Consider the following 23,370-nt stretch of genomic DNA (forward strand, 5'->3'; position numbering starts at 1 on the left):
TAATTCAACCCTAGGTGCCGCTAGAGCTCTGGAGGCTAGAGGCGACAGGTGTTAATCATCATCAGGTTTAAGAGGGCGTGCTGCCAGCACATCTTCGCCTGAGTGTTTTGCCTTAATGGTAAAATTCCACCGGCCTACCTAGAGGTTATGCTCTTTAAAGACAGACCAAGTCTAACATATTTTGTCCTTGCTCCTTCTCCACATATTTTGCCAAGACTCAGATCAAGTTCCACTGGAAAACCAATCTACTCTGTCCTTCGAACCAAGACTTCACTAAAGATCTTCAAGCCAAGTTCCGGCTGGCAGCCACTGATCCTCCGTACTCCAGCGACCACCAAGCGAACCCTGTCCACCCTCCAACAAGACTGGCTTCTAGTATCGATCTACTCCAGGGAGCTCCATTACCTTTAAGTCGACTTTTTAACATCTCTCAACCTGCAAGGATTGCCATGGAAAAGTATTCCTCCGAGTCCCTGGCAGCTGGAATCATTCGACCATCTTGGTCCCCGCTAGGTGCTGGGTTTTTTTTGTTGGCAAGAAGGATGGGACTTTACGCCCCTGTATTGACTTCAGAGGTTTAAACCAAATCACTGTGAAGAATAAATACCCCCTGCCTCTATTGTCATCCACTTTCGAACCAGAGCATGGCTCCACCATTTTCACAAAGTTGGACCTGCGAAATGCCTACCACCTTGTCCGGATTCGTAAAGGAGACAAGTGGAAGACAGCATTTAAAACAGCCCTTGGGCATTTTGAATATTTAGTAATGCCATTTGGACTGAGTAACGCACCCGCAGTATTCCAGGCAAATGACGTGGTGAGAGACTTTTTGAACATTTTTGTTTTTGTTTACTTAGATGACATCCTGATTTACTCAAGGGAAATTAATGAACAAAGGGAAATTAATGAACACCGTCAACATATCCGCCAAGTTCTTCAATGTCTCCTGGAGTATCGTCTCTTCGTGAAAGCAGAGAATGCAAATTTCATCAGCCCTCCATCACCTTCCTCGGATTTATTGTAGAGGGTGGACAGGTTCACTCCGACCCAGACAAGATCAAGGCAGTCATGGATTGGCCACTCATATAATCACGGAAACAACTCCAGCACTTTCTTGGCATGCAAACTTCTACCGGAGATTTATTCACAACTATAGTCAAACTGCTGCCCCCCTGACTGCTTTGACATCCTCCAAGGTCCCGTTTAAATGGAACTCTGAGGCCGACTCGACTTTTAACACACTGAAACTGAAGTTCTCTCATGCACCCATCCTGGCTCACCCAAACCCAGCCAAACAGTTTACTTTAGAAGTGGATGCCCCCCCATGCCTCAGACATGGGGGTAGGGGCGGTTTTGTCTCAATGTTCAGACCTGGATGGAAAGCTTCACCCTGTGCTTTTCCCCCCCGCAGACTAATGGACACTGAGCGGAATTACGATGTGGGTGACAGGGAGCTGTTGGCCATAAAACCGGCGCTGGAAGAGTGGCAGCATTGGCTGGAGGGCACCGAGCATCCTGTGCTGGTATGGACCGATCACAAAGACTTATCCTACATTCAGTCTGCTAAATGGTTAAATTCTCGTCAGTCTCGTTGGTCCCTGTTTTTCTCCTGGTTTAACCTGTCCATTTCTTATAGACCAGGCTCCAAGAATCGGAAACCAGATGCCCTGTCCTGTCAGTTCTCTCCAGACAACGCAGAGAAACAACCAGCACCCATCTTACCACCCAGCTGCGTTGTAGGCACTCTAACCTGGGAGATCGAGGGTTTAGTGAAACAAGCTCAGCGTAATGAACTGGACCCTAGACCCAGCCCGCCTAACCGCACCTATGTTCCCTCCTCTGTTCGTGCACGGCTGATCCACTGGTTTCATTCCACTAAGTTTTCAGCCCATTCTGGAACCAGTCGAACAGTCGTTTTAATTTCTAGAAGGTTCTGGTTTCCTTTGATGCATAAAGATGTCCGAGAATATGTGAAAGCTTGCCCAACCTGCGCACGCAATAAATCCTCTAATCAGCCCCCGGCAGGACTGCTCAAGCCCCTTAGCATTCCTAAGCGTCCTTGGTCTCATATAGCTCTTGACTTTGTCACAGGCCCGCCTATTTCACATGGAATGACTACTATCTTAACTATTGTCGACTGCTTTTCTAACCTCATCCAGCTTAAGAAACTGCCATCCGCCTTCCAAACAGCCAATCTGCTCAAGCATGTTTTTAGACTTCATGGTATTCCCCAAGAGATCTTGTCTGATCGTGGTTCCCAATTTACTTCTCAAGTTTGGAAACAGTTCTGTGCGGCCTTGAATGCTAAGGTCTCCCTGACTTCAGGGTATCATCCACAATCTAATGGCCAGACACAACGTAGGAATCAGGAGCTTGAAGCTACCTTTAGGTGCCTTCCGTCCTCCAACCCCGCTGATTGGAGTAGTTACCTGCCCTGGGTAGAATTCTCCCATAATTCTCACACCTCTTCTGCAACAGGGTTGTACCCATTTGAAGTTTCACTGGGCTACCAGCCGCCACTGTTTCCAGCGGGCGAGAAAGAGATTGCTGTTACTTTGGTTCAGCACCGCATCCGTTGCTGTTGGCGGATCTGGGACTCGACCGTCAGAGCCCTTCACAGGACTGCTGACCTAAACAAACGTTTTGCCGATAGGAGGCGTACATCAGCTCCCCAATACTGCCCTCTCCTCTCGGGACATCCCATTTAAATCTTTGTCTAAGAAACTCTCTCCCAGGTCCATTGGCCCCTATGAAATCGAGACTGTTATTAGTCCTACTACTGTACACCTCCGTCTCCCACCCACTTTTTGTGTACATCCCACCTCCATGTTTCGCAACTCAAACCGGTATCTACCAGCATGCTTTGCCCTCCAGCCGAGCCCCTTCCACCTGCCCGGGACTTTCAGGGGCACCCAGTCTATGCAGTCCAACGGATCGTGGACTCCCATGAACGGGGTAGAGGCTGGCAGTACCTCGTTGAATGGGAGGGCTACAGTCCGGAGGACCGCTCTTGGGTGCCCTGGTCGTTTATATACGACCCTTCGTTGCTCAGGGATTATCTTTACTCCCGTGGTTCCTCTTCTTGGCCGCCAAGTGGCGGCCATTGAGGGGGGTATGATGTCGGTGTCTGGGAGTTTTACTGTTCTGTTTTGCCTGCTATTTACAATAATTAAACCCTAGGTGCCGCTAGAGCTCTGGAGGCTAGAGGCGACAGGTGTTAATCATCATTATCATCAGCTGAGAGGTTTAAGAGGGCATGATGCCAGTACATCTTCACCTGAGTGTTTTGCCTTTGTTTTGCCTACCTAGAGGTTATGCACTTTAAAGACAGACCAAGTCTAACTCGTTTTGTCCTTGCTCCTTCTCCAGGTATTTTGCCAAGACTCTGATCAAGTTCCACTGGAGAACCAATCTACTCTGTCCTTCGAACCAAGACTTCAGTAAAGATCTTCAAGCCAAGTTCCAGCTGGCAGTCACTGATCCTCCGTCCTACAGCAACCACCGAGCAAACCCTGTCCACCCTCCAACAAGACTGCCTCCTAGTCCTAAGGAAAATAGCGGCACCAGAATCCGATTTTACTCCGGAGGGAGAATCAGAAGAACCTCCGCCTAGACCGATCTCCAGATTCACATTGAGCCATCCCCAGACACCGCATCAAGTTCCCCCGACCGACCATTGAACCTGGAATACTGAGTGGTTCCTGTTCCGGCTCTATTCCACCTTGTTCCCGTGATCAAGCAATAAACTCTTAAACTGATCCAGTTTCTCTGAGTGTTCTCTGCATGTGGGTAAGATCGGCAGCAAAAAGATGACAGCAGGGTGTTATCTTGTAATCTCTTCATTCTTCTTTCTCTCCTCCATACTTTTCTCCTTCTTTCTCTTTTTTCATTTTTGCCCCACCTCTCTCTCTTTTGAGCTTCTTAGTTTTTCCTTTTTATTTCCATCTACGTGTCAATTGAAGTAATCCAAAAGCAGTTTCTAATAAAATTTATTTTATAAATATCAAGCAGAGCATTAAAGCGTTAGCTCTGATGCTCCACTTGTGAAAGTAAATCTGTTGGGCTTCTTTTTGGCACTCAGACAACAATTCTGAGCACTACTCTGCCAGACAGGACATGGTAAAAAAAACAAAAGACAGTTGTAAAGAGAAAGTAAATTGAGACCAGTGTGCAGCAACAGGCCCAAAACAACCATGTCCTCAAAATACTTTTCCTGTCTGCCACACTTTACCTATGTACCTAATTCCTAGCTCTTCACATGGCTCGGCAGTGGGTTGATTAAGCACAAAACCAGTGAAAGGTAATCTCATGGATTGCCCCCAAGTACACTGTTTGTACAGTGAACACTAACCACTAACCCCTACGACACTACAAAAATAATAAACAGGTGAAGCCTAAAGTGACAACACTTCTCCACCTGGCAGGAGACACAGTCACCAAAAACAGAACCAACACTTATGCACAAGCCCCAAAACACTTCACTCACCTGTGTTTGCTGGACCAACCTTCCAAACATGCTACGGCCTCCCACGAAACAAACAATTAGGTTACCAAAGCCATTTCCACCCCACAACAGTGACATCACTGCATATTCCTACAAACGGGAAAAAGGTGAACGAAACGTCATGCACGCACAACTAACCAAATTTCCGTAAACTGTTTGACGAGCCCCCACTTGTTACGTCCTGGCTCAGAGGCCCATAATAAATGAACGGGGGTACACGACACCAATAAACATTTTAATGCAATATTGTTGGCTCCCATTGCTCAGCAACTTAATGATAACACAGAGACACCAACATCTATTAATTACCTCCACAAACAGTGTGGTGCTGTGGGATGTCTACATTCTCCTTCTGAGCATGTGGGTCACCTTGGGGTCGTGAACTGCTCAGAACGACCATGGCAAAAAAAAAAAAAAAGAAAAAGGATCTTAGTAAAAAATCAGAAATAGGAATGAAGACCTGCAGTGTATTCCTGGAATGTAGAGCGCAGAATAGATTGTTGTTACTGGGCTACTAAATCTATGATCTAACTTGTTGTTTATTTCTTTTTCCATTATCAGTACCATGTTTTTTAGTTTCTCTCCTGCCAGTGAGCTGGTTTGCTGAGTTTATAGCTGGCCACTGGGCACCTGGCTCATCTCCCTATCTCTGAACCTGCGCTGATTGTGGCACTGTTGCTGTAGTTTATATATTATTAGTTTAGTAATCTGTAAACTATAGACTAAAATGATAACATCGTTACATAGGCTAGTCTTTTACTACCTTGAAATAATGCACCACAACCTCCTGCTAATGGCACGACTCGTGTTTTTTAGCCGGGGGAGGCTTACTCTCTGACCCGCTGTCACTGGAACTGAATGCTGACCAAGAGCCGTCAGAATCCCTCTCAACCCCAGAATCAAAATCATGTAATTTTTGAAGCATTCCAATGCCTCTTCAGCAGAAAATATCCTTCTGGAAGCCATTTGTAGGATGCCAACAATCTCCTTCTCAGACTGCGTTCTAGAGTGGTGGTTGCTAGGCAAATAATAGGACCGTCAAAATAGCAGCTGTGATAGTTAGAGGTAGAAATACTTAGATCTTTTATTTACTTTGTTATTTTTTTTAAATAGAGACATAGGCAGGGTGAAAGTGAGCCGGTACAGTCCGGTGCTGCGTACCACGAAAAGATACTGCTCCGGTACGCAGTACCGGTAAGAGGGAAGAACGGCTGTCTGCTATGAAGCCATCATCCAGAACCAGTTGCGGCTGCCAAAACCCACGAGCATACAAGGAAGAACAGATCCGCTACCAATAGGCAGTCTAAAACACGACTTAATCTGTTTATAAATATAGCTTTTTCCCCTCATTCCAAATAGTTTCTGAACTGTTCTGCTATGCTGGAGCCTCAATGCTCTTGCTTTGCTTCTCTCCCCTCGAAGCTCAAGGTTTTTGTGAACGGCCAGCCTTTAAAACGAGCACCGCTACGTTTAATGTCTGTCTGCTCGCTGCTAAATACCCCAGTTAAAAGCAAAGGGAGAGTAACTAGTTGTGTTTCATGTTATTTTGCTGAATTACAACAACACAGTAAAGCTCGAAAACACAGCTTATGACCAGAGATTTCACATACACTACACGAGAGCGCATGCGCGCTTACCTACAAAACAGAGCGGTTGCCAAGGAGATCGGTGCGTTTGATTTAATGGACTGGGAGATTTTACACAGGTGGTGCACAGACAAAAAACCGCCACTTGCATTAGGACAGGACGATCAATAAATCACTTACCATCTACAGACTTAAATAAAAAATAAAACAAAATAAAACAACCGAAATGTCAAATTTTTAATTTAAATGAAATCAAAACTTGACCACAATGCAGAGAACAATAACTTATTTGTTCAAAAGAATAGACGGAAACTGAAGATGAAAAGTTATGCATGCCTATTCTAGGTTCTTTAAAGTAGCCACCTTTTGCTTTGATTACTGCTACGCACACTCTTGGCATTCTGTTGATGAGCTTCAAGAGGTAGTCACCTGAAATGGTTTTCACTTCACAGGTGTGCCCTGTCAGGTTTAATAAGTGGGATTTCAAGCCTTATAAATGGGGTTCACAACCATCAGTTGTGTTGTGCAGGAGGTGGAGGACACAGTACACAGCTGATAGTCCTACTGAGTAGACTGTTAGAATTTGTATTATGGCAAGAAAAAAGCAGCCAAGTAAAGAAAAACTAGTGGCCATCATTACTTTAAGAAATTAAGGTCAGTCAGTCCGAACAATTGGGAAAACTTTGAAAGTGTCCCCAAGTGCACGAGGACCGCCCCAGGAAGGGAAGACCAAGAGTCACCTCTGCTGCGGACAATAAGTTCATCCGAGTCACCAGCCTCAGAAATCGCAGGTTAACAGCAGCTCAGATTAGAGAACAGGTCAATGCCACACAGAGTTCTAGCAGCAGACACATCTCTAGAACAACTGTTAAGAGGAGACTGTATGAATACGGCCTTCATGGTAAAATAGCTGCTAGGAAACAAGCAGATGAGACTTGTTTGGGCTAAAGAACACAAGGAATGGACATTAGACCAGTGGAAATCTGTGCTTTGGTGTGATGAGTCCAAGTTTGAGATCTTTGGTTCCAACCACTGGGTGTTTGTGCGGCACAGAAGAGGTGAACGGATGGACTCTACATGCCTGGTTCCCACCGTGAAGCATGGAGGAGGAGGTGTGATGGTGTGGGGGTGCTTTGCTGGTGACACTGTTGGGGATTTATTCAAAATTGAAAGCATACTGAACCAGCATGGCTACCACAGCATCTTGCAGCGGCATGCTATTCCATCCGGTTTGCGTTTAGTTGGACCATCATTTATTTTTCAACAGGACAATGACCCCAAACACACCTCCAGGCTGTGTAAGGGCTATTTGACCAAGAAGGAGAGTGATGGGGTGCTGCGCCAGATGACCTGGCCTCCACAGTCACCGGACCTGAACCCAATCGAGATGGTTTGGGGTGAGATGGACCGCAGAGTGAAGGCAAAAGGGCCAACAAGTTGTAAGCATCTCTGGGAACTCCTTCAAGACTGTTGGAATACCATTTCAGGTGACGACCTCTTGAAGCTCATCAACAGAATGCCAAGAGTGTGTGGAGCAGTAATCAAAGCAAAAGGTGGCTACTTTGAAGAACCTAGAATATAAGACATATTTTCAGTTGTTTCAGTTGAACTTTTTTTGTTCAGTATATAATTCCACATGTGTTAATTCATAGTTTTGATGCCTTCAGTGTGAAGCTACAATATTCATAGTCATGAAAATAAAGAAAACTCTTTGAATGAGAAGGTGTGTCCAAACGTGTGGTCTGTACTGTATATATATACACTGCTCAAAAAAATAAAGGGAACACTTAAACAACACAATATAACTTCAAGTAAATCAAACTTCTGTGAAGCAACACTGATTGACAATCAATTTCACATGCTGTTGTGCAAATAGCATAGACAACAGGGGGAAATCTTTGACGAGTAGCAAAACACACTCAATAAAGGAGTGGTTCTGCAGGTGGGGACCACAGACCACTTCTTGGTACCTATGCTTTCTGGCTGATGTTTTGGTCACCTTTGAATGTCGGTGGTTGTTTCACACTCTTGGTAGCATGAGACAGACTCTACAACCCACACAAGTGGCTCAGGTAGTGCAGCTCATCCAGGATGGAACATCAATGCGAGCTGTGGCAAGAAGGTTTGCTGTGTCTTTCAGCGTAGTGTCTAGAACCAGGAGGCGCTAACAGGAGACAGGCCAGTACACCAGGACACATGGAGGAGGCTGTAGGAGGGCAACAACCCAGCAGCAGGACCGCTACCTCCGCCTTTGTTCAAGGAGGAACAGGAGGACCACTTCCAGAGCCCAGCAAAATGACCTCCAGCAGGCCACAAATGTGCTAGAAACCAACTCCATGAGGATGGTCTGAGGGCCTGACATCCACAAATGGGGGTTGTGCTCACAGCTCAACACCGTGCAGGATGCTTGGCATTTGCCAGAGAACACCAGGTTTGGCAAATTCGCCACTGGCACCCTGTGCTCTTCACAGATGAAAGCAGGTTCACACTGAGCACATTTGATAGAAGTGACAGAGTCTGGAGACACCGTGGAGAGCGATCTGCTGCCTGCAACATCCTTCAGCATGATAGGTTTGGCAGTGGGTCAGTAATGGTGTGGGGTGGCATTTCTTTGGAGGGCCACACGGTTCTCCATGTGCTCGCCAGAAGTAGCCTGACTGCCATTAGGTACAGAGATGAGATCCTCAGACCCCTTGTGAGACCATATGCTGGTGCGGTTGGCCCTGGGTTCCTCCTAATGCAGGACAACGCTAGACCTCATGTGGCTGGAGTGCGTCAGCAGTTCCTTCAAGATGAGGACATTGAAGCTATGGACTGGCCCGCCCGTTCCCCAGACCTGAATCTGATTGAGCACATCTGGGACATCACGTCTCACTCCACCCACAAACGTCACGTTGCACCACAGACTGTCCAGGAGTTGATGGATGCTTTAGTCCAGGTCTGGGAGGAGATCCTTCAGGAGACCATCTCATCAGGAGCATGCCCAGACGTTGTAGGGAGGTCATACAGACTAGAGGCTGACATTTTTTCGGGACTCCCACGGGTCACGGGATTCCCACGGGAAACCGCGGGACGGGAGACAGCATCAGTAAAGATCCCGTGATTGGGACGGTGCAGGATAAAAAATGAACGGGAGCAGACGGGAGCGGGAGCTAACTAATAGGAGGGAAAATAAACTTGGATCAATTGTCTTTGGAAATGTAAAACTGAGACTTTGTTATAAACTTTAAGAAAAAAAAACTTGAATCGACGCCGCCATTGTGTAGTTTTTTTCCAAGAAGCCTATACTATAATGTGAGTCAAACGAACTACACGACCCACAAGCCAACAGTGCTTCTGCTCGATGTTTTCCACCTGCGTTCAGGATGATGGAGGGAGCAAACGCAGGTGGAGAACTGGACGTGGTAAAATTGGATTTGTAACGTAAAGTCAGAAGTAAGGACTTATCTATTAAACTCATAGAGCTGACAGGAAAGTCGCAAATATGACCGAACTTCAGGAGAGTTGAATGTAGCGGTTTTAACACGCAGTCTGCTGCTTGTAAAACGTGTTTAGTTTTAATCAAGTTCACCAGTGATTAATGGACACTTGTAAGACAGATTCTGGATTGAATCAACCCTGCATCTCTTCATTCATCAAACCAAAAGTACCATCACATGTGTCAAGTCTCATCTGACTAACAAAATTGCTGCATGTGCTCTAAAGATTTAAGAGGTAAGGTACGGAAGCCCGTGAGGGGACATGGGGAAATTTATTACTTTTGCGTCTCCACGCAATACTATTGCGTTCGGCATTTTGGAGCAACAGCACAGATGATAAACTGCTCATAAAACAAACACTGATATGTCATTGATATGGTTTATTTGTCATATGCAGGTTAACACGCAGTAAACAATGCGATAAAATGCTTAGGATAAGTAGAACTGTTCAAATCACGATAAAAACAAAAGCACTAATGGCGTACAAAAAAAGGTACACATCATGCAGCAGTAATAAGGAAATAAAGTGTCACAGATGTGGTTTCGTGCAGTTTTATGGTCCAGAGTTCAGTAGTTTGACAGCTTGTGGATAAAAACTGTCTTTTAGTCTGATTGAAGATAATTTTATTTCAGGTTGATTTCAAAATAAAACTCAATAAATCTCAAAACGGGTGTAGTGTTTGTTTCATTTTTGCAGTTATCTGGTTTGGAAACTATCCCACAAAGTATTGCGAAATAACGCAAAGACTATTGCGTGGGGACACAAAAAAGAGAAAAAATCCCCCTTGCCCCCTTGCGGACCTTGTAGAAAGTCTTCATCAAGGGAAGATATTAAATAAATATGTTGTGAAAAAAACAAAATTGAATGTACCATTAAATGTACAATTTAGTTAATACATCATTAAATATTAAGTGTACCACTAATTACGTCATGTCGTCTTTAAAATTATACTTAATTATTCAGTGGCATATTTAATTGCATTATAGTCCATTTCATGATATAATGGTACATTTATTGTTTCTAATGATGTATTAAATAAATAAATGGTACCTTTAATTTAATGGCACATTTAATGTTACATTTCTTTCATGTTACATTTACTTCACTTATGGGACATTCACAACATTTATTTCTTTAATGATGATTTTATTGTATTAATTTTGTCCAGTTTGACCCTCCATTCTTGATGCCTGTATAGGAGGTCATGTCAGAATTTAAATCAGGTGTTCTGGAGCAGACACACATCTAAAACTTGCAGGGAAGGGGTCCCTGAGGACCAGGGCTGTGAACCATTGAGGTACAGTTTCTAAATTGTGAAGGTAATGCCTTTTTGGCCTTTTGTTCAACAAGTACAGTTCTCTTACTAGGTGCATTTTTCTTTCGTTTCAGCAACTTGAAACATAAAAGTTATGTCATTGTTCAAAGGAAACAGTCACTTAATAAATAAGTAAAATACAACTATGTACATTTTGTTTATTCAACTAAGATAGGCATGGTCTGTTTCCTTGTTTGATATTTTATTATTTCTTCATTATTATTCTTTTTACTTTAACTGGCCTTTACTACAGCTAAAAACAGGGACCTAACTGGTCCTTCAAAGAAACAAATTGCCAAAAGACTAAATGAAGAAAACAAAAATGGGAGTGGCACAGGAGTGGGAGTCGTTCTGAATGGGAGCGGGACGGGAGTGGGAGTCAATTTACCAGGAGTGGGACGGGACAGGATTTTTTTCGTTATGCTGGCCTGGGATTGGGATGGGACAAGACATTTTTCTGTGGGAGCGGGATGGGACAGGAGAGAAAATCCACACCCTCTAATACAGACACGTGGAGGCCACACACAATACTGAGCCTCATTTTGACTTGTTTTAAGGACATTACATCAAAGTTGGATCAGCCTGTAGTGTGTTTTTCCACTTTAACTTTGTGTGTGACTCCAAATCCAGGCCTCCATTGGTTAATAAATTTGATTTCCATTGATGATTTTTGTGTAATTTTGTTGTCAGCACATTCAACTTTGTACAGAACAAAGTATTCAATGAGAATATTTCATTCATTCTAAACTAGGATGTGTTATTTGAGTGTTCCCTTTATTTTTTCGAGCAGTGTGTATATATATATATATATATACTGACATACAAAAACCTGCCAGCTGTGTGGTCTGACTGGCAACATTTAAAAACAAAATAATTGTCTTACCTTAAAGGGGACATACCATGCAAAATCCACATTTTCAGCCTTAAATACATTTTGTTGTGTATTTAGAGTCGTAGGAGTGCAGAAAAGTTCAATTTAGTCTCGCCAGGTGCTACATATATACAGTATCTTTATATTCCGTTTGGGTCATATTTTTCAATCCGTTCAGTTTTCTCTATTTTCTGATGCATTTTTTGAACTATTATGTCACAGTATTTGCTGCGGACCTACCAAACAAGGTCATGGACCTGTGGTTAACCAATATTGTGTATCTGCGATTCTGTAGTCCTAGCTCCAGTATGCCGAAGCTACAATTGGATAAATCTAAATGTTCTGTGGTGGGTGTATTAACCCACACAATTCATTACACCATCCACCAGCATCAGAACCTCTTCAAAGACCCTGGTAATTTTTTTTATTATGGAAATTTACCCACATCTGTGGTGAAATCCATCTGTGTTTGTGTAAAGCACTTCAAGGACGAGTTCTTCAGCAACCTCTGCCAGTATCAAGAAGGATTTACCGAAAGACTTCATCTGATTAAGGGGTCAGTTCCTAAAATGACAAAAACTGTATTTTAGACGTCTTGGCCATTGTTTTGTTAGCAATAGAATCATGCCTTCTGCTTATGTTAGTGCTGTGTGCTCCCCTTTGCCTTCTTGAAGACATAACCGTACTGTCTGTTTTGAATGGTATTATTACATAAACAGTTTAGTATTGTTTTTGTCATTTTTGTTTTGTTTCCAAACCGCTAGATAATTGTATCTCTGTTGTCAAACTATAAAAATGGCCCGAGGGGTTAAATTGGAACACTCTTTGACCTGGATAGGGGCGGGTGGTGCAGTGCCTCAATAGCACATAACAAGAAAACAAATAGCTCTCAGAGCACCTCAAAACAGGGGTAAAAGAGGAGGCTGTGGAGCTACAATAACAAGGAATTTAGGCCAAAGCATTGCAGTACCACTTAATATAGACCATAACTGAATGATTTAAGTGTGAACAGGAAGAATTTAAAAGCATAAGAACAGGTGTTTTAAAGTCTCATACTTACACCCTACTGGAATTTATAGTGCCCCACCCAGGCCGAGTGTGTTACATGCTCTCCGTCATTCTGCCTCACAAAGTAACCCAAATGTCCAGGAGAATCCGCTGCCACATTAATCAAACCCATTAGGCAGCTAACGGGAGAGTACTTACAGAGAACATTAGTGCTGTTGCTGGATCTATCCCAGGAAATTAACAACTCACCAGACAGACACAATCCACAACAGATATGAGCGATGGGAGTGGAAAGAATGTAGGTGGGGTGAGTTCATCTCTGCCATGTTCACACAGCTAACTTGACAGAATCAATTAAGCTGCCTAATGTAAGCTACAGCTTATTTCAGAGCAAGTGGAAGGTATGCACATGTAACATCCATATAGCCATCTTCCTCGGCAGCAGGGGTTATGATCGCTCACTTACATCCCAACCTTAAGTCATGACTAAATGAATATGGAAGATTTCCAGTGAAACTCATGAATAGACAATGCTGGAGTGCGTTTGTGTTGTTGTTGTGGCTCTTTCATTTCTAATATTTCAGAAACCGAAATACTGCAGCAATCCTCTGAGTTAGAGGTGAATCTTAAAATATCAACTTTATACCAGAATGTTGTGTGTGCAAGACCTGTAAGTGAATGCAAATTAAAACCGTAGACTAGCAGGCCAGTAATTTGAAACATAATCCACAAAATGTTAAAAATGCAGAGCTGATCTGCAGTTGGAACCTGTTTTTGGTGAAATCTCAAGAACTAGTCAGTGTTAAATAGAAATGGCTTTCATTCTACAGAAAGGAGCTGCAACATGTGGAGTAATATTAGGCAGCTAAGATGCAAATAAACACAAACAACAGATGGTATACACTGCCTTACCAGTCACCCAGATGTACTGTATATACCCTTAACCTTTGCTACCAAAATGTATATCCAGAGAAGCAATATGTGCCTTCAACATAATGTAGGGACAACCTTAAATCTACCATCAGGTAATACTGGTGTAAAAAGAAAAATATGAATAAAAAAAATATGAGCACACCTTATTCTGCACAATGATATCACTCACTGAGTGAGTCCTTTGGCCGAAATAAGATAAATGAATTATGTTTGCATAATCAGAGGTAGTAACTGGAAAACACAAACAAGAAACAGGAACAGGACCTAAATATCTCAGCAGCAGACTTTCCTCAGCTTTGTTTGACTCTGAAGTCAGTATTCCCTTCCGCACCAAATCTACTATCAGACAGGACACATTGGATTAGCAGAAACATGAATTTCATGGCTTCCGACTTTGATTTGTTCCATTCTGTTTCATTTACATGACATTAACTTTATTTGCTTTATTCTGTATTGATGCACCAAAGGGACTTTCTTTATATGAAAGAACATTGAGTCTCTCAAAAAGACAGATGTAGAGTCATGTTTTTTTTTTTGCTTTTTGATTGATTCATTGAAATTCTGCAGGGGAGAATCTTCTTTGGATGCTGAACAAAGCATCTGATTTCTACATTCAGCCTTCCAACACTGTAGGAGATTTTATTGGTTGTGCCTTCTGTTGCACATTTAGTAGTAGCTATAAACTAAGAAAGAGATGACTTTCACCAAAACAGCTAATGACAAGTGCCCTTCTACATACAGTAAACTGCAAATGTATTTCTACACCTTGAACTTTTTGGCATTTAAATCCCATTGCAACCACAAACCTTAATGTGTTTTAATTGGATTGTATGTGCTAGAAAGAACAGCACAAAAGTAACGAATAGTTGTGAAGAATAAATAAAAGGATACATGGGTTTCAAATGGTTTACAAATAAGATTTTAACAAGTTGGCTTTTTGTGCATTTGCATTAAGTCTCCTTTACCCTAAGATCTCTAAATAAAATCCACTGCAACTGAATGCCTTCAGGGGTCACTTAATTGTTGAAGAATAGCATAATGAAAGCTAAGAAACATAGCAAACCTCCCAAGTCATGGCTGTCCAGTTAAACTGACTAGGCAAGTGGAGCATTTACAGAGGCTTGTGAAAGTATTCATACCCCTTAAACCTTTCCACACGTCACATTACAATAACTAACATAAATCATTTTTATTGAAGTTTTATGTGAAAGACCAACACAAAGTGGTATAAAATTGTGAAGGAGAACAAAAATTACTCCGCAAAAGTACTCAGTCCACCTAAGTCAATACTATGTAGAATCACCCTTTGCTGCAGCTGCAAGTCTTTTAGGGTATGTCTCTACCAGCTTTGCACATCTAGTGACTGAGATGTTTGGCCATTCTTCTTTGCAAAACAGTTCAAGCTCAGTCAGATTAGATGGAGAGCATTTGTGTACAGCAGCTTTCAGATCTTGCCACAGATTCTCTATTAGGTTTTGGTCTGGACTTTGACTGATCCATTCTAACACATAAATATGGTTTGTTTTAAACCATTTCATTGTAGCCCTGGCTTTATGTTTAGGGTTGTTGTCCTGCTGGAAGGTGAACCTCCGCCCCAGTCTCAACTCTTTTGCAGACTCCAACAGGTTTTCTTCCTGTATTTGGCTCCATTCATCTTCCTATCAGCTCTGACCACCTTCCCTGTCCCTGCTGAATAGAAGCACCCCCGGAGCATGAAGCTGCCACCACCATCTTTGACAGTGGAGATGGTGTGTTCAGAGTTTATTTGGAGTGTTAGTTCTCCACCACACATAGGTTTTTGCATTTTGGCCAAAAGGTTCAATTTTGGTCTCGTCTGACCAAAACACCTCCTTCCACATGTTTGCTGTGTCCCCAACATGACTTCTGGCCAACTGCAAACAGGACGTCTTATGTTTTTTTTTTAACAATGGCTTTCTTCTTGCCACAGTTCCATAAAGACCACATTTGTGCAGAACACGACTAATAGTCCAGTGGACAGAATCCCCCAGCAACAAAGTAATTTTCAAAATACATAGACAAAGTAAAATCAAAACCCAACACCTCAGCATTGTGACAGTTGTAGATTAACAATTGTGAGAAAGTACATTTTTAGATGAATATTTGTGTAAGGCACTATATTCAGATAAATACAACACTTCCAATATCTGATACTATTAAAAAAAACTAACCTTGATGCCAAAGTTCAAGCTTTTGTGAAGTGGCTGATACTGTATTTAAAATAGCAAAAATGCAGAAAGTTGTCACTATTTCTGTTCACCTTACTGACCTTCACAACGTCTTCGTCTGTTGAGCGACATTTCACCGCTTCAGACACATCAGTGACAGAGGCGTCTGTTCCAATGGACACTACCTTTACTGGAACGGCTACTGTCTTTCCAGTCAGGACAGCAGTGTTCAGAATCTCAGTGTCCTAGAAAGAGAAAATACAATGAAGGTCAACAAAATACTTCCCAAAAACGTATTGGCAAATACGAATTTAGAGGACCAAAATAACGCAGCTTATTACAGGTATTGCTAATTACTTAAATGGTAAATGGACTGAACTTATATAGCACTTTTCCAGTCATACAGACCACTCAAAGTGCTTTACACTAGAGCCACATTCACCCAATCGCACTCACTTAAAGACACTTAATTTACATTTGTGATTATTGGGGACATTCTTGTGAAGTTGGAAATACTGATAGGTGGACAAAGAATAGGTGAGAAAAAGTTGCTGATCTCATTTCCTCAAGGTGTTATATACTTAAAGAGAAAATATTTTGTCTGATTTTAATTGTGCAAAGTCCACTGCACAAATTTGGACTTACTATAAACTTTCAGTATCGCTGAAATTATGAATCAAAACACTATTTGGAAGAAATCTGTGAGAATGCCATTGGAGTGAAAACATTCACCATGCTGCCATACTCTTTGCATATATAGAGGTTGGCTGGTCACTGAAACAGATCACAGTACATACAGTTGCAGCCTAATGCTGCAACTGTATGTACTGTATGTGACGGTGGTAGGGGTTCGTTCTGTAACTGGTGGATTGCCGGTTCGAACCCCTGCTCTCTCTGTCTCAGTTGTTGTGTCCTTGGGCAAGACATTTTACCTGCCTTGCTTGCTGATGGTGATCAGAGGGCTCTGTCAGTCTGCAGTCAGAGCAGCCGTGGCTACAATATATCTTACCACTGTCAATGTATGAATGGGTAGATGACTGATTATACTGTAAAGCGGTTTGAGGTCTCTGGGGACGTGATAAAGCGGTACACAAGTGCAGGCAATTACCATTAAGACTATGTCTGTATCCTATGCTAAGTGGTATTACTTTTTATCCATCTAGGCCTACTTCAATATTAGGGCCCCTTTTGTTATTTGTTATGGTTGGAATCGTTCTTGCTTTGTCCATGTATAATTAGCTGCACTGTAAATAGCTAAAAAAAGAACGTATTCTTTTTACAAAACAACTAAAACAGATAATGCCCTGTTTCTTTGAATGGATTTTAAAGAATAATAAGAAGAATAAGCTGAAAATGTGCCAACCGTTGTTTCTCTAGTTCTTAAAACAACAGAGGATTATATTTGGTAAGAGTAATCAAAATAATCAATCTATTCCATGTTCGGTTGAGTGTGATTTTTGTATTTTGGTTCTTTCCATTATTGACTTTAAGTGTTTCCTGGTTTGGTGAAATTGCTTTTTCATCTTTTTTAATACTTTGCTGCTTATTTCTCTTCTGTGTTATGCTTAGTTAAAATTTCTTCCCATATCCTTTATGTAAATCTCCTATTTAAATTTAATTGTTGCTCTTCCTTTTTTCGTTACAGGTTCCTTTGTTTTTGTTTTCTTAATATCTATTTTTTTTCTCTGGGATTGCCACATTTACTCTGTGTCTTCATATTTTCAACAGTGTATATGGTGCTTGGTTTACTGTCCTCAGTGCTTGTCATTGTTGGCAGGTTTTCTTTATCTGTGCCTTGCTGGATCTTCCTTGTTATCTCTGGATTTCTCTTCATAGATAATCCACATCTGCAGTGGTTGATGTTTTAATTATGGCTTTTTAATAGATTTGATCAATTCTGTCTTTATTTTGCTCAACCCTGTGATTGGGTCAGCTTTGCTGTGGAACAAGAGTAGGATATATTTTATACAATTCAAAGGCTAATCTAAGATAGCAAAACTACTGTGTATGTCTACTGTTCAAAGTAGACATACAATTATGTATTGGATGTAAGAATGGTACATTACTTTTTCATTAGGCTGCACTCACTTATTTGTTTAACCGAAAATGCACTATGAAATGCAATGTGTGGAATGAATGAATACGATGAATTAATGAATCAAAACTATGTTTTACCAATTCAGTAGCAGTAGTAATAGAGGCAATATCTATTTATGTATCTCTTTTTATTTACATTTTAATACAAAATGGCCAGGCAATAATAATAATAATAATAATTAATAATAAGTGGAAAAAATCTTTTTTGGCATTTCAGCAATCAAACCTTTATTTATAATTTCTGACCAGCTTTTTGCATGTTTCCACTGGTATTTTGATGATTTATCTTTGGTGAAGGTGGCCTTGCAGCCTTGAACAAGCCTATTTCACCCTAATCTTTGGCTTCCTCCACAGATTCTCAAGCAGATTTAACTTGGTACTCTGACTGGACCACTCCAACATCTTGCTAATTCCAGTCAGAAGAAATATGTTGGTAAAATTAAAACATTACTTTAAACTGAAAATTATCTGTATCCTTCTCAGTAATGAATTGTAAGGAAGGATGGATGGACAGTTAGGCTCAACTGTAAAAAAACAATTTCTGTTTGAATGTTAATAATAAACAAACTAATAAATGTAAATAATGTAAATAATAAACAAATTAAACTTGTGCATTGTTTTTCATATTTTAAGAGATGCTTGTCATTTCCAATCACAAATAAACTTCTGAATACATAAAAATACTTTTAAATCTATATCTACCAGATGTAAGAAAACTTTTGAAGGTAACTATATGCATGTGTATTACTAACCTTTATATAAACCAATTACTTTACTGATGTGACCAGTATAGTGGTAGGTGCTTTAAGTATCTTAAGAGTCAAATGGGACCTTAAAAAACTGGATCTCAGAAGTGCAGCTCCTGATTTATACTGTTCAGCCCAATGATTCAGAAAGTAAGAGCCACTTGCCACCGGTTCAAATGTACCAATCCACGTAACTACACAGATCATTCTGGCAGACCACTACACTTATGTTAGTGTCTGGGAGTTTTGCTGAACTGACAGCATTAACAATTAAAAATGTATTAAGAACAGATGTTAATGTATCTATAATTTAAAATTGCTTTTAAATGCAGCAGGTCTTTAATACATTTATCATAAATATACCAGAATTGCTTTCAGTGCATTTTGGTTCTTTATGTGCAGATTATAATTTAGTGCATAATTAGTCCATATCCCTGCCATGTCAAACCACCAAATCCTTCAATTTTCACCTGCACTGCAGAAGAGGTACATGTTGTAATTGACAGCTCTGGTTCCCAACTTCATTACTCTGAACAGAAATCGTAACCTTTTATTACAGACACACACTAACACACAACGCTTTTGTCAATTAGGATAATTGGGACCAATTAAGATAAGACAAAGTAAGTTTTACTCTTCAAACTCACCAAAGTTCAATAGATGATCTATACAAGCTACACTGAACATATGCTGATATTAAACTCATCTAATTGTAAAGCCTATAAGTCCCTTTTTGTGGGCTACTCTCATTCTGCTATTGATGCCATCTTGCACAAAGGCTCCTCTCCCCGATATCCTTCATTTCAATAGTCAGAAACCCTAAGGCATCCCTTTTTTTCCATCATCCCCATTGTGTAAGGCTTCACTAGTACTGAGGATCCTCAGCTTTTTCTTCCTTTTCTTTTAAAAAGAGGAATCTATTGCTGGAGTCAGGGGATGTCTGCAAATTAAATGTCACATTTGTTTAGAGTTTTCCTGCAAAGGCTGATGAGCACAGACAGCACTGACTTCACGTCCATATACAGGCGTATTCCCACAATATATGAACTTCCACTGTCAACTCATTCTTTAAAGACTTACCTTGTGTTTGTGAGCTTGCCAATGAGACTCATTCAAAAAACGAGAGAAGGGGAATTAGGTTTGACTGAAAGAAACCTTGGCATCTGGAGACTGTGACTTTAGAGTGAAATGATTATTAGGAAAACCATGAGATACCAATGAATCACACAAAAAAAACACTAAATCATCAAATAGTTTTTCCTTCCAGTTTCATAGACTGCGACAGTGTTATACTGCAATATAAGCCTTCTCTGTCTGTGATGCTGACTTTGATTTAATTTTTACTTAAAACCGAGGACTGCTGTTAATTAATTTTATGTCTGCTGGGATTCTTCCATTTCCAGGGGGTCATCTATAATATATAAGGGGCTAGATGGTTGGCACCCAGTGAAAGTAAAGGCTAATGTTAGATTATAGCAGCTGGAAATGACCCAGCAGGTTAGGAACAGCAGATAGCGGAGCCTGGCAGTAATACGCCACAGCAGGATTCCATGGTGATGCATCAGTGGTCCACACACTTAAACACAGACAGGGCAATTAACCACAAAATAGAAACCAGTAGTGCACATCAGAAGCTTAAAGCAGTGTGAATGGACACACAATGAAGTGTGGGCTTTTGAGAGTGGGACAATTTGCCAAGTGCCTGATGAGTTTTCAATATGATCAGCATTTGAATGCTTTCTGTGTCACAAATAAAAACATTTTTAACCAAAAATAAGAATATACTATCCTGTTTAAGGTCCTTCATTTTAGAATATTTTAGTGCTTTATGAGGGATTTGTATTCAGAAATGTTTTTTTTATTTTTTAATAGTAAACATGTTATTTTGTTCCCTACTGACCTTCAATGATAAATCTAATTCAAGCTCGAATAATGATCACATTAGTCTCTACTTAAAAGTTACAGGATAGAAAGCAAATCAGATCTAGATCTGACTTACTATATTATTAGTGCCTTGTCATCATACTAGGAAAATATAGAGTTTTGTCAAAATTATTTACACCTTTGCCAGACTTAGGTTTACAGTAATCTCTTAATTTTACCATCATGTTTATTCTAGCAAGAAATATTGATGTTTTGGAGAGGCCCAGGGAGAGTCCTGACTTTAATCGTATAGAGAATCTGTGGTGGGAGTTCAAGATTAGGATGATGGCAAAAAAAGTTTCCAACCTCAAAGACTTAGAGCCCTTCTCCAAAGATAAACATTTAAAATACCAGTAGAAACATGAAAAAAGTTGGTTGGGCATTCTAAGAAGGGTTTTATTGATGTAATGCCAATGCAGATCATGTTCTTAAATATTATTTTGGTGACCAATAGCGCATGCAAAGAAATTGTGGTAAACAAAAATCAATGTATCATGCAGAGCACAATGTGTGTCATTATTGCAAGGGTCTAAGTGAATGGGGTTATAAATACAGTTTACTGTTTGGTACAGAATGGCATATTTAAGGAGATCTTTGGAGGGCCATTTCAACCATTAAGACATCCCAGTGGCAAAATAGGGATGCAGTGGTTTTTAAAAAGGGTTCACTATAAAATAGATTCACAAGAAACTGTATGCCCCCCTACAGTTTTTGTAGCTTTAACTGGGTATTTTGTAATTTTATAAAATATTACTAATGTACCCGTCATTTGGCCAGAGGTAGAACTTAGGAAATTTATTTATTGGTCAGAGCTGAAAAATGAGGCCTCCCACTAAATGCATCAATGAATAGGATGTAAATTGATGCACTTTTTTGAGTTTGATAAAAGTCAAATACAGGACATACAGTATGCTTAATGTGGATAGGACTCAGAAAAATCTGAAGGCCATCTGTCATTTTGACAGATTGCAATTCATACACTTGACCACTTGGCAGCGAGTTAGCATATTAATTAGCTGTTTTCTCACTTTACGCATGACTTTGTTGACTTCACTCGGAAAAATGTCATGGCAGCTGAGTGTCTGAACTTTTTTAGAAAAACCAAATAATGATGATGGTGTTGATAAAAGTGGTAAAAAAAAAAAGAGGGACTGATGCAGAAGAAAATGAAGAACAAACAAGTAATTGGCCCAGATCAAGCAAGCAGCAGCAACGAGGTTGGCTGGGAGTTGTGAAATTGTGGGTTCAGGCAAAAGCAGGTGATCTGTTCATATTTTAAGTGCAATCGTTGAATTTCGTTGTTTATAAGCAGTTACTGGGACCACAGTCAGTGTTTTTTGTCACTGCGAAGAAAAAAGTTCATGTATTCATGTGCTTAATGTTGATTCTGTGTTCAGCTTTTTCACACTTAATTAAAATGCTAAATACTTTTAAATGCTATTGAATGTTTAATTAGTATCATTTAAAAAAAAATTAAGAAATGGGTAAAAATAGATTATGACAGGATTTTGTTTTTACCCTGTCAGTTGAAAAAATAGACAACGAAAGCACAACCTCTGATAGGACTGTAAATTATGAGCATAGTATTTCTCTTCAGTAAACTCTTATTTAAAAAGATTGTCTCATAAAATGATTAAAGTAATGCAATATGTCATTAGCTAAATTCAGTCCATATACCATTTAGCAAAAGCTACAATATATTTACACCTTTGGTTTCTAGTTTAAGTATAATTTCCTAATTAGGCCTCAAAGACAAACACTAAACTAAAACTGAACTTGAAGAATTTAAAAAAGACTAGGATAACATCACTCAAATAAACTGAAGGGGTAACTTTCCAAAAAAAACAAAACAAAAACAAATGACGCAACAATGCCTACTCTTACTGCATGGGACTGTGCAGTAAGAGTAGGCATTGATGTAGGTGTCTACTGTCCCTTTACTTACTTAATGTCCTTTTTGGTAGGTTGTATAAGAATGAGAAACGCCTTTATTAATGTTTGAAAGACATTTATTTCCCACTCGTTGATGCTGGCATTTGAGCTCCACCTGAAGCGAACCTGCAATCCCCAGTCTTCGAGACAGGGGTCTTTTGTTCAATAATCTGTGGGAAAACTGCCTGTCTGCTTTATCAAAAATCTCTGTTAGCATTCAGCACACCGCTGTGGCTGGTAATGTGTTCTGGGCCGTAATTTCTACCCATGTCTCGGTTGGATCTGAAAATAAGTGAGATTTATGGTGTCAGTCTGAGTGACATGGGCAGAATGAAAAGCAAAGCTGGCTGTCCTGCTGTTACGTTAAATTTTGCCTCAAAAGCATGCCCAATAAGAGGCTCCAGGCCCAGGTGGGTTTCCAACAGAGTTCTACAAAGAATTCTGGAATAGTTTTGCTCCAACATTCCACGGAATGCTGCAGGAAACCGAGGAAAATGGCATATTTCCATTATATAAATGCTGCCAATGTTATAGGCCTCAAAAGAGATCTGCGTTTTAGCCAGATTAATACCCTGTGTTTTGCAGGAAAAAGAACAGACGACACGTTAGATGCGGTCTGTCGGCAGGCTCTGCTCTGATTTATTACCAGAAACATCACAATAATAAACAATACACCTCAATCTTACTTCAGTTTTACAATACTTAATGCCTCTTAACATTTTCCCAAATTCCAAGTTACTTCTTGGTTTATTCTTGTATACAGAAATTACTATGGTTCCATTTAGAGTT

The 23,370-nt window shown here is 40.6% G+C and overlaps 1 protein-coding gene across 2 annotated transcripts in view; it reads right to left on the reverse strand.

Annotated features, from left to right (window-relative positions):
• si:dkeyp-14d3.1 (transmembrane protein 132D) overlaps nucleotides 1–23,370 on the reverse strand; it is a 287,155-nt gene that overhangs the window by 44,050 nt on the left and 219,735 nt on the right. For both annotated transcript variants that reach the window (XM_047381724.1, XM_047381725.1), the window contains one exon: nucleotides 15,985–16,128. In XM_047381724.1, the coding sequence (XP_047237680.1) occupies nucleotides 15,985–16,128 (144 nt within the window). The remainder of the gene's footprint in view (nucleotides 1–15,984; nucleotides 16,129–23,370) is intronic.

This window comes from Girardinichthys multiradiatus, chromosome 12 (genome assembly GCF_021462225.1).
Source record: "Girardinichthys multiradiatus isolate DD_20200921_A chromosome 12, DD_fGirMul_XY1, whole genome shotgun sequence".
Lineage (NCBI taxonomy): Eukaryota > Metazoa > Chordata > Actinopteri > Cyprinodontiformes > Goodeidae > Girardinichthys > Girardinichthys multiradiatus.